Source organism: Ictalurus furcatus, chromosome 11 (genome assembly GCF_023375685.1).
Source record: "Ictalurus furcatus strain D&B chromosome 11, Billie_1.0, whole genome shotgun sequence".
NCBI classification, from domain to species: Eukaryota; Metazoa; Chordata; class Actinopteri; order Siluriformes; family Ictaluridae; genus Ictalurus; species Ictalurus furcatus.
The window spans coordinates 862,380-880,756 of record NC_071265.1 but is presented as its reverse complement, the minus strand read 5'-3'; the positions used below and the strand labels follow the sequence as shown (position 1 = coordinate 880,756).

Below are 18,377 nucleotides of genomic sequence, written 5' to 3'. Positions count from 1 at the left end.
ACATACCTAAACAAACAGCATCATCAAAACAAGTCCAGGACAAAGTTTAGCAAAAAATAAATATAGACTTTGAGCACCATTAATTCCATTATTAAAAATGAGAAGACTAGGTGAACTTTTTAGCCTTAGTGCTACGTTCGTATCTTCATTTTGCTTGCTGTGTGTGTGTGTGTGTGTGTGTGTGTGTGTGTGTAGCAAACTGTTTTCAGTATGTTGAGTAAACTCCAAATATTCTGGGCTGACTCTTAGTTTTCAATGCCTGGAATCAGTGAATCGACTAATCAACTCATCAGTAATGAAAATGGTTGCTAACTCTTTGTATAATTGAATTTGATTTGTCAGTTAGTTGTTGCAGCCCTAATCAAGTTTGACCTGCATTAAAAGTAAAATGCTAGAACATTTGCTCCTTGTATACAAGTTCATTCATGGTGATGAAAACTGCACTGCTTCCTCTAGTAAACAGCCAGGAAATCTGCTGTGGCAGAGCAAGAACTCCTTCAGGAAAAGTGCTCTGAGGAATATACAAAACTCTCCACTAGCTGCGGAATGAAACAAAACATTAGGTGTAAATTATTTCAAATATTCGATCTGACCCAAAATAAATATTCAGATTAAATCTAGTTAATTGGCACACTTCGCTGGCATTTCATTCACGTGCACTTGTGCCGCCTAAAATTGGTCTGGTCACTAAATCTCTTCCCGCACTGTGAGCAGTGATGTGGCTTCTCTCCAGTGTGAATGCGTTGGTGTCGCCGGAGACTACTCTGACTAGTGAAATTCTTTCCACAGTCTGTACAGAAATACGGCTTCTCTCCCGTGTGACTTCGCTGGTGTTTTACGAGATGGCCACTCTCAATAAAACTCTTCTCACACTGGGAACACTGATACGGCTTCTCTCCTGTGTGAATGCGCTGGTGTCGCTTGAGATGAATCTTTTGATTGAAACTCATCCCGCACTGTGAGCACTGATACGGCTTCTCTCCTGTATGAGTTCGCCGGTGTTTTATCAGACTACCTCGGTCAATAAAACTCTTCTCACACTGCGAACACCGATACGGCCTCTCTCCCGTGTGAATGCGCTGATGTCGCCGGAGATTACAGTAATAATTAAAACTCTTCCCACACTGCGAGCAGCAATATGGCTTCTCTCCCGTGTGCATCCGCTGGTGTTGTTGGAAATTACCATGTTGAGCGAAACTCTTCCCACAATGCAAGCACGGATACGGCTTTTCTCCCGTGTGAACACGCTGGTGTTGCTTGAGATGACTCTTCTGAATGAAAGTCTTCCCACACTGGGAGCACTGGTGGTTTCGTTTTTGCGCTCGTCTGCGTGAAGTACCAGATGACCTTCGCTTACTACAGGGGCGCTCTGTTGTTTCCAGATCCTCGCATTTAATCTCATCTTCCCTCATCCTATCTGGATCTCTTGAGGTTCTTGTGGAGGTCAATTTCAGATGTGTAAGAAAGATGACAGCAGGAGAAGAGGTGCAACAAGACACCATTCACATCTGGAGCGAGGAAAAAAGAGAAAATGGTCAATGCTTCAATATGTTAAACAAGTACTTCTGAGATTTTCTGTCTGGGATCTGATTGGTTTATTCTGGAAGGAATTTTCTAGTGACTCAGGCAGTATATACACACCCTAATGACACGAAGTCTAAGAGGTTGGTACAGGAACATGTGGACATTCTCACTCTTTATGCTGCTTTATTTTGTCTCGTATTTTCGTTATCGTTTACAATATTTTTCATAGTATTTATTCTATTGTATTTGTCTTTGTTGTTTTGCAAAACAAGCACCACTGATGTTATCGGCACCAGAATTTAATTGTATTGTGTATGATGACATTAAAGGAATTCTTGTCTAAACCTCTAGAAAAGGTTTGACAAAGGCAAGAGCAAATGGTCCTAACATACAGTAACATATGGTCAGTATCAAAGCATTATTTAAGAAATCTAACCATGTAAATCATCAATGCACTGGTTTTAAATCTCCACATTATCTCCAAGATGAAAAAAAAGAAGTCATAACTCAACAGTTCATATTTGCATAGGAATCACATACATAAAATATTTCAGTGAGGGCCTCACAGCGCTGGTTAAAGTAGTAAATTACCTGTTACCGGGGTCCGATTAAGCAGTTGTCTTTCTAGTTTTTCGCTATCACAGAATAGGCAAGATTACTTATACCTGTAAATCCCCTCACCAATACCAGCGGCCTAAAAACAATGCATTAAAAGGCCTTATCTTACCTAGTGAGATCAGAAATCTGTGTCCAATACACTCCAGCATATGAATGAAATAAGCCACACCCCCTGTTTAAGGTCACAGTCCATGACCCATGCCTAACAATGTTACTTTTCTTCAAACTAAAGTATTAAAATAAGAGAACTCAGATTAAGATCACGTTATGGCTGCATCATAAAACCGGCTTGATCAGTTTCTGAACAATGAAAATTACTCCTGCCCTTATAGTCTGATAATGGATCAGGAAAGGTAAATATTCCTCACTGGTAACCGCAGCTTCTTCATGTTTCTGGATTTTGTTTGCTTACATTTTTCTAGGGAACTTTCACAGCACAATGTAATGCCTTTCTGACATAAACTGCACTTTAGTGTGTCTATTATTTTGGACACATTACTGACCAGATTACAATACCTTCTTGCTAAAATCTAGCTAATAAAGTGTTGATGAGATAAACTTACTTTGCTACTTAATCCTCGGCAGTGCTAGTCACCTACTGCACCTGTTATATAGGAATTAATGTTAGCATCAGTTTAATAAATAATCAATCAACCAACCAACCAACCAAGCAAGCAATAATTATCTACACACATCATAACATTTTGGTTGAAGCCTAAATGCAGAGTGTGTAAACACCACTATTTTATAGACTGTGTAGTGCACTAGCACAGGAAGTAGAAATCCATTTAGGATTCAGCCACTGTTAGCCTAGTTGAACTTACCTCTGTCAGGAATATTTAAATGTAAAGATGATTATATATGATCAGCTCATCAATCAGGAAAACAACCCCTGTGCTTAATCTTCTTCTTCGACTTAATGGTGGTTGGAAACCAATGTTACTGTGCAATACCGCCACCAGCTGAACTGGAGAATGAACTGTCAATGTGGAAAGACTACTCGTGTAATGAAGTCTTAAAAAAACCCACAAAACCTTACTCTGTACATTCTGTTAGCTACATATATTTTCTTAAACAACTAATGATGATCTCTTATGTTCTGTCCAGGAGATTTGCTGCTCAGAATTTTTGTCTGTAATTCCTGGAAGTTGGTCATGATAGCGTCTCATTCTTTTCTATATGCAGTCATTAGGCATAATGTGCTATTTATACAGATGTATGAGCAACCTCCCAGAATGTTTTCCCAAAAATAGTGGTATTTATTGGGCTATTCTGGTCCAAAAGGTGGCAGCGAGGAACCACTATCATGTTTCCTGGCCTCATCTTTCTTCCTGTTGACTACAGAATTAAAGTGAAGTAACCCATTATGCAGGGTTCAAGATTTATTATTGATCAGAAAACCCAGACTATTACAGCACATCTATGGTGTATTCCCATTTCATGCCCAGTGTTCTGGGGCAGGCTCCGTATCCACCACGGTCTTTTTCATTGAGGGGTGGAGCTCCCTCTGCTGGCTCATCCTAACATTGCCTCCTCTAAAGATCTAAAAGGTAAAAACATTACTAGATTGGATAGACCTGTGTTAAGCATACAAAACAACTGAATCGGCTAATAAGTATATTCTTTATAAGTAATAAATCATTAAGGCTAACTACTTGTTTTAATCTGTCAGTAGCACACTGGATTAAATTTGGACTCATGATAAAAATGAACATGAAATAAAATCATATGCAAGTGGGACTGCTTCCCTTTGGCCTGAAGACTCTGGGATCTTCATGTGAAATTGACAAAATCTTTAGAATTCTATGGTAAAATAAGAGAGACACTGGAATAGAATAGAATAGAATACAAGTTTAAGAGTAATTGTCAACAACTACAGGGATAATACAGAATATATAAGACCAAACCACATACAAAGAGGATGTGACAGGTAAAACAACAGTAACAGTCAGGATTTATCACACATTATTATTGATTAATATCTGATTACACACTGGAAGATAGCATTGACCAATCTGTTTCTGATGACATGAAAAACAAAAACCCCAAAACAATAGCAACTAAGTCTAAATTAAATACTTAAATAAGTGTTAATCCAATGAGAGACGTTTTTCCAACCTACCCTGGAAAAATTTTGTCTTTAGGTTGAGTTTATCTGTCCTTGAGTTGGTGAAGCTGAGGCGTCAATCTAGCCAACCTCTTATGTTGAATTGTGCTGAAAATTCAGAAGTTTCACATGAATCACTTTCTTACTGTCAAACACCACATCAGTCCGAGGCTGCAGCTGAAAATTCATCCCAAACAGTCAAACATTTTGAATTTACAGAACTTCTGACGGTGCATTATGTAAAAGTTTAAATCTACAGCCAGGCTGCATCCAATATCAGTAGTACTGAGAAAAGCAGCACGTTACTTAAACATTACTTCCTATGTAGGAAGTTTACACAACACAACTGTATGATCCTTTCTTTCAGTTTTTGATTATTCATGTATGTACATGATTGCAAGATTATAATTTTTTTGCTATTTTTATATGTCTACAGTTACTGCGTATGACATGTATTTAAAGAACTATCCAGCTGCAGTCTAGTAGCTCATGGCTGACCATTATACGCTACATTAATTAGCCATGGAAGCCGTAACATGCATGAAATTATATTTACTCTTCTGGACTGTACAAAAGGTCTCTCAGTGATGAACACTTTGTCTCTTCTGTACTGTAAATATCAAACAAATTTGTGTTTGAAGAGCAATACCTGCTGTTGGAAAAGTATTTTCAGGAATATACAAAAACTGTGCAACCGTCATAGAGTGAAATGCATTCAGTACAATGTTAACACACTTCAAAATAAACATTTTAAATGAAAGTAGTTATATTTTTAAATAGTAATTACACACCATAGACTCGGATGACTTAACACATCTGATAGGGAAGGAGGAGGAAACTCATGATATTGTCGGTATAAAGAAAGGGCTTAGAATGAAACTGGGATGGTTGGGTTGCTGTGTGATCTGGTGCAACCAGGTCAGGTTCAGTCTTTCAGCCATTAGCTAAAGTTAAACACTACCTACAGTGCCTTGAACTTCTCCATTGTTTGTAGTGTTACAACCTGGAACTGAAACGGCCTAAATTGGGATTTTATGTCATGAATCTACACAAAACCCAGAATATTGAAGTGGAGCAAAACATAGTTTGAAAAAATATTTACAAATATTAGTTTTTACATAAGTCATACATACATCACGTCTTGCTGTGAAACCCCTACACTAGTTCTAGTACAACTAGCAGAAGTCATATAATGAGTTGAGTTGAGTAGACCTTTGTGCAATTAAAGTGTGACCTGATCTCAATATAAATACACCTGTTCCTGTAAGAATGCAGAGTTTGTTATAGAATATGCCTAAACAAAAGAGCGTCATAAAACAGCGAGGAGCTCTTAAAACAGTCAAAGTTCTGTCCTGGAAAAAGTATCAATCAGGGTTTGGTTATAAAATAAAATTCCAAACTTCGAACATCCTGCAGAGCAACATCCAGCCATCCATCCATCTTTAATACCTGTACAGCTTATCCTACACAAGGTCACAGACAATTTGGAAATGACAATCAGCCTACAATGCATGCCTTTGGACTAAGGGAGGTACCCGGAGGAAACCCCCGAAGCACGGGGAGAACATGCAAACTCTGCGCACACAGGGCAGAGGCAGGATTCAAACCACCAACCTGGAGGTGCGAGGTAAACAAGCATAACCACTAAACCACTACCTGCAGAGTGACATTATTACAAAATCCATTAGAATAAAAAAAAAAGTTGCACATGACTTGAGGCTATCCACCAAACGTCAGTGATGGGGTAACGAGGATATTAGTCATGGAAGATACTTAGAAGCAAAGGGTACCTCTGAAGAAGCTGGAGAGTTCCACAGCTAAGATGGAAGAAGCTGTTCACGCCATAAGGTGGGCTATGGAGGCATGTTTCTAAGTTCTCTGGTTCGACGACACCAAAACTTTTTGCCCTTTGGACAAAGTATTATGTCTGGCAGAAACTCAACACTGCTCATAACCCTGAGAACACAATCCCCACAGCATTTTACTGATTTTAATCAGTACAAACTTGGAAACTAATCAGGGTCGAGGGCAAGATAGTTGAAGCCAAATAGAGAGGAATCCTAGAAAACCTGTTCCAGTCTGCAAGAGTGTTGAAACTGGGGCAGAGGCTCACCAACATCAGGACAATGACCTTACTATGAGCCTACTGCCAAAGCTGCACTGGAGTGTTTATAAACCATGAACCTGAACGTGTTAAAACAGCCCCGTAAAATCCAAATGAGAATCTGTGGCAAGAGTTGAAAATTACCGTTCGTCAAAGGACTCTTCGACCTCATGCGATAGAGCTCGGGCAATTTTACTGAGAAGAACGGGCAAACCCATAAGACTTGCAGCTGTAAGAGCAACCGAATGTGTGGTTCTACCTAGTACAGACCAAAGGTGTTGCCTCGAAATGTTAGACATATGTTGTGTAAACCTAGCAATAAAAATCACAATTCAGTCCTAGGTTGTAACACTCAAGTGGGGTGATCCTTATGCAAGACACTGCATAATAGGTTGTAGTCATATAGCACCTTTCTCACACTCAAGGTCACTTTGCGAACAATTCAAAATAAAACAAGCACACACAAAAAAGTCATATAGCACCTTTCTCACACACAAGGTCACTTTGCAAATCAATTCAAAAAGAAACAAAAGCACAATTTTTTTTAATGGAAGCTCGTTATCATGTCAGCATTGTTTTGTGGTTCACAGTCGAACGGCAGGATGTCTTCATTCACAGCTCTCTGACGGTGCTGGGGTACCTGGAGGTGACACCGCTCGGTAAAACTCTTCCCACACGATCAGCTCTGATACGACTTCTCCCATGTGAATGCGCTGGTGACGCTGGAGATGACACTGCTGTGTAAAACTCTTCCCGCACTGGGGGCAGGGAAACGGCCTCTCCCCGGTGTGAATGCGCTGGTGGACTTGGAGATGACAGTGCTGAGTAAAACCCTTCCCACAGTGTGAGCAGATGTACGGCTTCTCTCCCGAGTGAATGCGACGGTGCTGGCGGAGATTACTCTGGTCGCTAAAATTCTTCCCACACTCTGGGCAGTGGTACGGCTTCTCGCCTGTGTGACTACACTGGTGTACTTGGAGAGCCGTCTCCCGATTAAAACTCTTCCCACACTCGAGGCAGTAAAACGGTTTATCCCCCGTGTGAATGCGCTCGTGCTGTTGGAGATTGCACCTTTGCGTAAAACTCATTTCGCAGTACGAGCACTCGAATGGCTTTGCCCCCGTATGAATTCTCTGGTGTTTCAAGAGACTCCCTCTCTCGGTAAAACTCTTCCCACACTCCAAACACTCGTACGGCTTCTCTCCTGTGTGAATGCGCTGGTGTCTTATGAGACCGTCTTTCTCGCTGAACCTCTTCTTGCACTGCGAACACTGATACGGCCTCTCTCCTGTGTGAGTGCGCTGGTGTCGCTGGAGATTACAGAGGTAATTAAAGTTTTTACCGCAGAGCGAGCAGTGATATGGCTTCTCCTGGGTGTGAATCTGCAGGTGTTTCGTGATGTGACCCTTCTGGGTGAAACACTTCCCGCACTCGGAGCACTGATACGGCTTCTCTCCCGTATGGATCCGAAGGTGCTTTATGAGACTACTGCGATCGTTGAAACACTTCTCACACTCGGAGCACTCGTACGGCTTGCCTTTTACGTGAACGCACTGGTGCGTCTGGAGGTGACTCAGGTGCGGAAAGCTCTTTCCGCACCGCGAGCAGATGTGCATTTCGTTTTCCAGTTGTTCGGACGACTGCTCCGGACTACTGGAACTCGTTGTGGGTTCCACGTCCTCGCACTTAATCTCATCTGACGTCATCATAGTGAGGTCTCTCGTTCTTGAAGATGGCCTTCAAGACGTGTAGGAAAAAATGAGCACGGAAGACGGCTTATGATAGGACACCATTCGTATCTGGAGCGGGAAAAGGGAAACATGCTCAGTGGTTTACTTCCATTTTTGACCGACAGAAAAACCAGAACTACACAATTTTTAAATGGCTCTCGAGTACAAGTATTTGTTTTAGATCAATTGACTTGTTTTAGACATATTCGATTCACTTAATCCTAAAACATCTACGATACAGTTCACTGTTTGAGGAGGAAAGTATACTTCACTCATCACAGTTAATTGCCTAGTTTTTTTTTTTTGGGGGGGGGGGGGATTTTTTGCCTATTTTGACAGGAATAAACATTCTGATTATGTAGTACCTCTTGATAGCCTTTCAATCACACCATATCTGACAGCAAGGAACTTTCCTTGTTGTGTTCAGTCTGATAAACATGGTGGGAACGGTTGACCTGTCAGTAACATTAACAGTTCAGCCAGAATGACAAGTCAAGCTGATATCCATCCGTTTTCCATCCGGCTTATCCTACACAGGGTCATGGGGGAGCCTGGAGCCTATCGCAGGGAATTCTGGGTACAAGGCAGGGGACACTCCCATCACAGGGCACAATCACACACTGCAGACGATTTGGAAATCTGCCTACAGTGCATGTCATTGGACTGGGGGAGGAAACTGGAGTGCCCAGAGGAAACCCCCGAAGCACAGGGAGAGAATGCAAACCACACACACAAGGCGGAGACAGGATTCAAACCTCCAACCCTGAGGGTGCGAGGCAAACATGCTAACCACTAAGCCCCCCTCCCCCTCCCCTAGTAATAACATCATAATATCTTCAATTATACATTATAGAAATTATAAGATAAAACACCAGCACACCTCACCACTTATTTAATCATCATGTAAAGTTATTTTAAAAAGCTCATGAGTTTGTAATTTATATGTAGATAAGAATTGAAAGAGTATAAAATGTACCTTCCTTTTGTTCTCTGCCCTTGACCAAATGCCCAAAACTACACTATCTAAAGTGCACCTTCATAGCTCAATGTAATCATAAACAAACAAAAAATACTAATAAAGTTAGTAACCAAGCCAGACGCACTCTAGTCTTTAGACTTTTCTTTGTCTTGGTCTTGGATATATTAAGTTACTCGCCAGATTAAATTACCTCAGCATGTCGCTAAGGTTTAGCTAAAGGACAATGTTAGCAAGCTAAACTTTATTTAGCGAACTATCCGTCTGGTCCTCTTAGCCAAAAAGGTTCCGAATAACCGTCGCTTGTTCACAGACTTGGTTTAATAATAGGTTAATCAATAATGAGGTGTAAACACCGTAACGTTTTAAGACCGAATGGCGCCCCATTTGGCAGCCAGCCACTTTAGCCGAATAGCTCGGCTAGCAAGCGTTTAGCTTATCTTCATCTTGATATTTAAAGCAGAATATACACAACCACATTAAACACACAGACAAAAAACAAGCCTTTACTTTTAACTAAAATCAGAGCTAATTACAGAGATGATTTTAATAATAATTTTTAAAAAACCGTCCAAAACAGCGTCGAGATTAGGATTAGATCTCACCTGGTAAAACGGGAAACTGAGCCCTAGTGATGTGTCGCTGTAATGAGTCGACTCTTTGAACCGAATCTTTTAGGGAAATTAACTCGCATATCAGAATCCGAATCATTTGATTCGCCATATACATTTACATGTATTAGACATTCAACACACAGGTTACAAAAAAACACCACAACACATTTAACATCCCAATATACAAAGTTTGCATCTTAAACGGAAATGGTAGGCTGAGTTGTAATTTCCATTACAGTGGAGGTAAATAACAGTTCAGGGTGCCTTAAATGGACTGGAGCAATTGTGTATATATAATAAATAATAATGGCAATATTAATCAGAGTTTTTTTGTGATTGTTGCAGCTAAAATGCTTGATTTTGCGTCGGCTTTTTACTAAATGTTCAAAGCAATTTTGTGTGTTTTCTGTGGAAAACTACTTGAATTTCTGAAATCGCAAATTGCACGAAAATGTTTTGGCCGATTCAAATGTATTTGGACTTTTTCTAAAAGTTACTAAAAGGCCTGCAATTTGTGTAGAAAGTAGAAAGTTTAGACACAAATGCCCGAGACACATTGTTATTTGTAACCTGTTGTCTTATCTATTTCTGTTGCATTTACAGTAATAAAATAAAAATAAGAATAATATATGTATTATCTATTAATAGCTACTTTTCTAGAATGAATAATATCAACATCTGAATTGTTTGGGACAGCCCACTAAGAGTAAACAAAATATGTTGTACCTGGTTTTACATTAGAGTTTACATCCCCTAAACGGTTCGTGAATAGATTTTTATAATCGTTTAGGGTTAGGGTTAGAATATACATGTAAACACAAACAAAACCCGGTAACGAGCCGTTTGAGAGCCGAAAGAGTCGACTCTTATTGATGAGCTGATCCGATGCTTCTGTGGATACCAGATCCGCTTCCCCGCCGGATTTACATTGCGCATGCGCACCATTCTCGCGCATGCGCACATTTTATCACGCGTATATGAATAAGAAACAAATAACCACCACCATTTTTCAGCGAGGAGAAGGATTTTTAATGGAAGCCTTTCAAAGTACAGTAACCCTGTCAGAAACAGCACCAAGTACACAGCAAATTCTCATTTAGTAACTGGAATGTTAAGTATTTTATGATTTGAAAACGAATAAAATATTGTTAGTAAATCAATTATGGGATATACATTATATATATATATATATATATATATATATATATATATATATATATATATATATATATATATATATATTATCCTGGTTATTACAGCTAATTTAATGTTTATAGATTAGGTCTTAACATATTTGTTTATGGAAACTTGAGAGCTTAATTGGTAGTTTTGTTTTGTTGTGCATAACAGAAAGTTTGTTGACTATAAACCTGGTGAAAAATATTACATTATTTTTTTTTTTACAATACTAGTACAAGATTACAGTTGTATCCTCAGTGTATTTATCAACGAAGTATAGAGCACCATACTCAATACTATTCAAAACAGACTTTTTATGCCTTTTATGTTCTGATAAGCATTCATATTGCATTGCATTTTAAGTTAGAAACGTGTAGTGTGAATATGTATGTGAGGTGCCATGTGAGGCACTGGCCGCTACCCTGACCAGCATAAGGTGCTTACTGAAGATAAATAAAAAAGGCTGTGCTAGCCACCTCTAACCTTCTTTTTGGCCATAGTGAGTGTATTGTTATTTATTTTTTTCTAGTGAAACTCTGTGGTGGCCATTTTATTTATTTTGCCTTTGTTAGCACTGGTACCCTTATTAGCCATCATTCACTTTTTGGCTTCTCTTGGCATTATCTCCTCCAAGTATTTCACATCCCCTGCCCTCTAGCCTACCAGCAAGCCTGTGGCAACACTGGCTACACAGATTTGAGCAAAACGTGATGCTAATTTACACCTGGTTTAATTAGATGGTCAAAATCACACACAAAACTCTTCACAAAGCATCAACAGTAGGCTATGTGGATACAAAACTAAATCAGTTATAAAAAAACAAACAAAAAAAGAGGAGTTTTTTGTAATTGTTGTGGCCAAAAACACTTGATTGTGCTGGGCTTTTAACATTTTTTATTATTGTTTTGGTGCTTTTTTTTGCGGAATACTACTCGAATTGGCGAAATCTCAATCTCATGAAGTTGTTTTGCACGGTGTTTCACAGTGATGTTTGCTGGTAAATGAGACCTTTTAGCTGTACTCATGTTCAAAGCAAGTGAATCGAAGAAAGCTTTGGCTGAATGCGCATTGTGATAACTTCACATGACGTGTCTTGGCCCGTATCTGTGGAAAATCTGCAGCAATTTTGAAAAATTGCAAGTTTCTCTGAACATTGCAGAGTTTGCTTGATTTTTTTTTGTGTTAATTTCTGCAATCACAAAAGGCAAAGTCCTGGAGGGACTGTGTATTAGATATATTGTTAACAATAGTTGATATTTCATCCAAAACACAAGGCTGCTCTGAATTGGACTATTGTGACAAATTATTAATGTTGTTGCAGCACAAATGTGGTTTATATGATGGTGAGATTAATTGAACAGAGATCAACTGAAAGAATATACAGTGCCCTCCATTAATATTGGTACCCTTGGTAAATATGAGCAAAGAAGGCTGTGAAAATTTATCTTTATTGTTTAATTTTTTCATCTTTTGTTAAAAAAAAATCACAAAATACTCTGTTCTCATGGATATCAAACAACTGCAAACAGAACACAGGTTAATAAAAATAAATGTTAAATATAGGTGTGCAACAAATATTGATACCGTTTTAGGTAATTTAGTCAACCATTTTGTGCTAGCTCCATTTGCCAAGATAACAGCTCTGAGGCTTCTCCTATAATGCCTGATGAGGTTGGAGAATACATGGTGAGGGATCTGAGACCATTCCTCCATATAGAACCTCTCCAGATCCTTCACATTTCGAGGTCCACGCTGGTGGACTCTCCTCTTCAGTTCACTCCACAAGTTTGATATGGGGTTCTGGTCAGGGGACTGGGATGGACATGGCAAGACCTTGATTTTGTGGTCATTAAACCATTTTTGTGTTGATTTTGTGTATGTTTTGGATCATTGTCTTGCTGGAAGATCCAACCACAGCCCATTTGAAGCTTTCTGGCAGAGGCAGTCAGGTTTTCATTTAATATCTGTTGATATTTGATAGAGTCCATGATGCCATGTATCCTAACAAAATGTCCAGGTCCTCTGGCAGAAAAACAGCCTCAAAACATTAAAGATCCACCTCTATATTTAACCGTGGGCATGAGGTACTTTTCCATATGGCTACCTCTCTGTGCGCTCCAAAACCACCTCTGGTGTTTATTACCAAAAAGCTCTATTTTGGTTTCATCTGACCATAGAACCCGATCCCATTTGTCCCATAGTGTCTGGCAAACTGAGCCGTTCAAACGATACGTGAGGTAAAAAACAACATGGGTGTGTTGTTATAGGAAAATAATCCATGATGGACTGAGGTGATTAGGTCTGTCTTGAAGCAAAGAGGATTATTTCCATATAATAGCATAGCCTGAAGAGTGTTATTGCTCCAATGGAGTGTTATTCCTTACTTACTGCAGGCAAGACCACTGAAACCAACTTCACACTGATAGGAGATTGCATAAGGAACCATAACTTTCAGAAATATCTTGGTACTTTATTTTGGTACGCTATTTTGCAGTGTACAAAAACTGCTACACATGAGGCATTTTGGTGCTCCTTGTTATTTACAGTCACACTTGTAAATCCATATTCATTAAACCTTTCGGCATATAGTCTTGTTCGTTTTCTTGACTTTTGTTCCACTGAGAAAGACGCTCTCAGATTTGAAGTCAGTAAGGAACTACCATAGGTAAATAGACAGAAAATTTGTCCACTCTATTGCACTTCACTCCTACACACATCCCTGTGAATGAGTTACAGTGGTGCTTGAAAGTTTGTGAACCCTTTAGAATTTTCTATATATCTGCAGAAATATGACCTAAAATATCATCAGATTTTCACACGAGTCCTAAAAGTAGATAAAGAGAACCCGATTAAACAAATGAGACAAAAATATTATACTTGATCATCTATTTATTGAGGAAAATGGTCCAATATTATATATGTTTAATATATTATATATGTTTAAATAGGTTCTTGTTGTTTAGGACTTGTGTGAAAATCTAATGATGTTTTAAATAATATATTTTTTTAAACTTTACATCATATTGTTTGTGATTACCTGTTGCTGTTGACTATTCAGGAGTTGGAGCACATCACTTTGTTAAATAATGCGCCAAAGAGATTCAAGAAGCTATTGAACCCAGATTACCCAGCATGCACTGAGAGGGAGGTGGAGGATGTGGAAGATGAGCCCAGTGTTAGAGAGGTTGAACATGTACTGAATAACATGAACCAGACAGATCTCGCTAACACACTGCGGAAGAGTATGAACTCAGGACATTATTCCTTTACCCTAACTTTAAAGGAAGAACAATTAAATCAAACATATTAAGTATGTTGGTCAAGGATCATTTTTGCCATATTACGTAGATAATAAATCTATATATACAGCAGGGAACAGACATTAGATTTCTGACAGATTACATATGAGGCTGTACAAATCAGTAGCTGACATTGATGCTTCAAGACATTCATAGTGTTCATACTGATGAATAGGACATAATTTAGGAACATTCTGCAGATTTAACAAATATTTTACATTATATTTAGCAGCCATACATTAAAATAATAGCCTATTCCTCTGTTTCTTAGAGTTGGAACTGGTCTCTGTGAAAAAACTCAAATCCAAACTAAAAAAGAAATTTAACAGGATTAATGAAGGAATCTCACAGCATGGAAACTCTGCACTTCTGAATGAGACCTACACAGAGCTCTACATCACAAAAGGCTGGAATGGAAACACCAACTATGAACATGAGGTGAGACAGATTCAGATGCCATCGAAGAGACCAGGATCAAAGGAGACACCCATCAAATGTAATGAGCTCTTTCAAGACAAGTCCATCAGAAGTATGCTGACTAAAGGAGTAGCTGGAATTGGAAAAACAGTCTCAGTGCAGAAGTTCATTTTTGACTGGACTGAAGGAATAGCAAATCAGGACGTCACCTTCATGTTTCCACTTCCCTTTAGAGAGCTGAATCTAATGAAGGAGAAAAATCTCAGTTTGATGAGCCTTCTTCATCACTTTGTCCCAGAAACAAAAGACCTGCATTTAATAAACTGTGAGGCCTATAAAGTGATGTTCATCTTTGATGGTCTCGATGAGTGTCGCTTTCCTCTAAATTTCCAGAAGAATGAGATGTTGTGTGATGTGACAGAGTCAGCCTCAGTGGATGTACTGCTGACGAACCTCATCAAGGGGAATCTGCTTCCCTCTGCTCTCCCCTGGATAACCTCTCGACCAGCAGCAACCAGTCAGATCCCTCCTCAATGTGTAGACCAGGTAACAGAGGTATGAGGGTTCAGTGATCCTCAGAAAGAGGAGTACTTCAGGAAGAGGATCAGTGATCAGAGCCTGGCCGATAAAATTCTCTCACACATGAAGTCTTCAAGAAGCCTCTACATCATGTGCCACATCCCAGTCTTCTGCTGGATCTCAGCCACTGTTGTAGAGAGCATGTTGGGTGAAGCAGAGCGTGGAGAGGTCCCCAAGACTCTGACTCAAATGTTCACACACTTCCTGATCTTTCAGATCAAACACAAGGACCAAAAGTACCATCAGAAATGTGACCCTGATCCTCAGAAGACCAGAGAGAGTATCCTGGCACTGGGAAAACTGGCTTTCCAACAGCTGGAGAAAGGAAACCTGATCTTCTATGAGGAAGACCTGAGCGAGTGTGGCATTGATGTGAGAGAAGCGTCAGTGTACTCAGGTGTGTGTACTGAAATCTTCAGAGAGGAGTTTGGGCTTCACCTGGGGAAGGTGTTCAGCTTTGTACATCTGAGTGTTCAGGAGTTTCTGACTGCTTTATACACATTTCTCCACTTCATCAACAAAAATCTAACAGAACAACAAACCACTGATCTGTCTGATCTTATCACCAAATCAAGCGTGTCTGATTTCCTCACAAGTGAACAAGGCCATACAGAGTGAGAATGGACACCTGGACCTTTTCCTCTGCTTCCTTCTGGGTCTCTCACTGGAGTCTAATCAGACTGTGTATGAGACCTCCTGCCTCAGACAGGAAGCGGCTCTCACAACAAACAGTAAAGTACATCAAGGAGAAGATCAGGGAAAATCCATCTCCAGAGAAATCCATCAATCTGTTCCACTGTCTGAATGAACTGAATGATCATTCGCTAGTGCAAGAAGTACAAACTTACCTAAAAAGAGGAGGCCCGTGCCATCTCCATGGAACCAGTCTCTCTTCTACTCAGTGGTCAGCTCTGGTGTTTGTCATATTGAACTCAGAACAGGAGCTGCATAAGCTGGAATTTAACTTGAGTAAATATTACCCTTCAGAGGAATGCCTCCTCAAGACTCTACCAGTTGTCAAAGCACCTTTAAAAGTGTGTTAGTATTTAAAAAAAAAAAAAAAAAAAAAAAAATATATATATATATATATATATATATATATATATATATATATATATATTACTGTAGTCTTCATTCATTTATCCATTCATCTTCAGTAACCAATTTATTCTTGCGATGAATTCAGATCCGATCCTCTGGGAGCTCTGGGCACAAGCTGGAACACACCTTAAATGGGACTACTACAGTGTTTATTATAATTGTTACTGTAAACGCTAGGGATAGTTCAATAATGAAAGTTTTTCATTTATTATTCTTTATAAAACATTAGTAATTTTTTTCACTTAGAGAGTGTAAGATTCACAAACAGATCAGATCAGTAATAGGGTTGTGAGCTTGACAGTCTTGGAGAACATCAGAGTGAGTTGTCAGTTTGAGGTGGTTTGAGCACCTTACAAAGACAAGCTGCATAATTCACATCCCAATGTATGGTAACCCCATACAGAGGAAACACTGGTGACGTAACTGATTTCTAAAGATATAAATGAATGAATATTTTTGTGTAAATGTACAGTTTCCCCATAGTTGCTCAACACACTGTTCAGAAGATCAGTTGCTATATGAAAAAGAGACAATTGAAAAACATGCTGTTAGGTGGATTGGCTACACTAAAATGCCCCAGGTGGGAATACGTGTATGCATCCAGGGTGTATCCCTGACTTATTCCTGAGACCAGTGTTCCTAGATTTACATTAGACTAATTTGACATTCAAATTAAGACATTAATAATTCAAAGTGACTTACAAGTGAGGCAGTATACAATTCACGTATTGGACTGCTTGAAGTGCTCACAGGCAATCATCGCCACAATATGGAACCTGATGATACCATCATTGATAAATCCTAGCTTTATTTGATGTCATGTTGACTCGAGGGACTTTCTGAGATGACAAATAGTTTTCCCTTTGAAAGGTTGCGTTGGAGGTCCCGATACATCATTAAGGCTGAGATACATTCATGGGAAAAAGAAAGTACACCCTCCTTTAATTCAACCTGGGAAAGGCCATAAAGCCATCTCCAAACAATTTGAAATTCACCAATGCTCAGAAATATAAAGAAAAACCCGAGCTACATTAAGTGACTTACAAGCCTCTGCGAGCAAATTCAATTTTAATGCTCATGACAGCACAATCAGAAAAAGACTAAACAAGCACTGCTTTCACGGAAGGCTGGCTAGGAAAAAGCCCCTTCTCTCCAAAAAGAATATGGAGCATGACTTTTGCAAAATTGCATCTGAACAAACCACAAAGGTAGAATGGGTCAAAATTTCTCCTGAATGATGTGAGAGACTGCCAAAGTCATCCAGAAAAAGTTTACTTCAAGTTATTGTTGCTAAAGGTGGTGCTATATATTACTGAATTATAAGGTGTACTTACTTAATCCCACCTGATTTCCGAATGTTGGTTTATTTTTGTGAAGAAATGACTACGTATTGAAAGCTGTTGTGTTTTTTTGTTGTTGTTGTCACCTGAGACACCTATTTGTTTGTTTATGGAAGTTTGTTATAATTTGTTGAACAAATTATTGCACATTGTAAAAACATGACCTTTTATCATTTTACTGTACTAAGGTGGCGTGTCTTAGGGGGACTTTCACATCTCTTAGTCCATTTGTTGACCCCAAAATCACAGAGAAATTGCTACTTTTGGTTTGTTTGTTATTTGGTTTGGCATGGTTTTATTTTCTACCATTGGGTCGATTCAGAATCACTTTCTCACTGCAATCGAACCATGCTAGACATCATTAGGAAGTGGACCGAGACCACCTTGCTCAGACGCTCTCAGACCGGTTATTTTGGTCTGCACCTGAGTGCGACTGACGTGTTCTAACCTGCCTAATGAACCACACAGATGGAGAGAACGCTCCAGGGTTCCATTCAAATGGACTAAACACTATATGTGTACATAATGCTTAAAGACCCATCACACTGGATACTACGACTACATTGAGAATGGTCTGTATGGTAGTTTAACCTAAAATGTGGCAAGTGATTGTGTCAAAGTTTACTTGAAGTGGCTTCTGATGATAATTGTGTGATCATGTGATTACTTTGTCCTATTCAATGTTTTGCAGAATTCTGTCTTGATGGGAGGATCGAGTCTTAGAGCACATACACACACACACACACACACACACACACACACACGTGCAGTATGCAGTTTAACATTGTT

The 18,377-nt window shown here is 39.3% G+C and overlaps 1 protein-coding gene and 1 pseudogene across 3 annotated transcripts; one reads left to right on the top strand and one right to left on the bottom strand.

The window, feature by feature from the left end:
* Positions 1 to 642: 642 nt before the first annotated feature.
* LOC128614793 (zinc finger protein 239-like) lies at positions 643 to 9,926 on the bottom strand. Of its 3 annotated transcripts, XM_053636407.1 has the most exons (4): positions 9,665 to 9,926; positions 7,049 to 8,152; positions 3,200 to 3,211; positions 643 to 1,301 (listed from the first exon to the last, which is right to left on the bottom strand). In XM_053636407.1, exons 2-4 carry the CDS (start codon positions 8,060 to 8,062, stop codon positions 651 to 653), a joined length of 1,677 nt encoding a protein of 558 aa, XP_053492382.1. In that variant the 5' UTR covers positions 8,063 to 8,152; positions 9,665 to 9,926; the 3' UTR covers positions 643 to 650. The 3 variants fall into 3 exon arrangements, with proteins under 3 accessions (XP_053492382.1, XP_053492380.1, XP_053492381.1); XM_053636405.1 differs by lacking the exons at positions 643 to 1,301; positions 3,200 to 3,211 and having other exon boundaries at positions 3,974 to 8,152; positions 9,665 to 9,913; XM_053636406.1 differs by lacking the exons at positions 643 to 1,301; positions 3,200 to 3,211; positions 9,665 to 9,926 and adding an exon at positions 9,060 to 9,202 and having other exon boundaries at positions 3,974 to 8,152.
* Positions 9,927 to 14,057: 4,131 nt separating this feature from the next.
* LOC128615107 (protein NLRC3-like) lies at positions 14,058 to 15,833 on the top strand (annotated as a pseudogene).
* Positions 15,834 to 18,377: the final 2,544 nt, after the last annotated feature.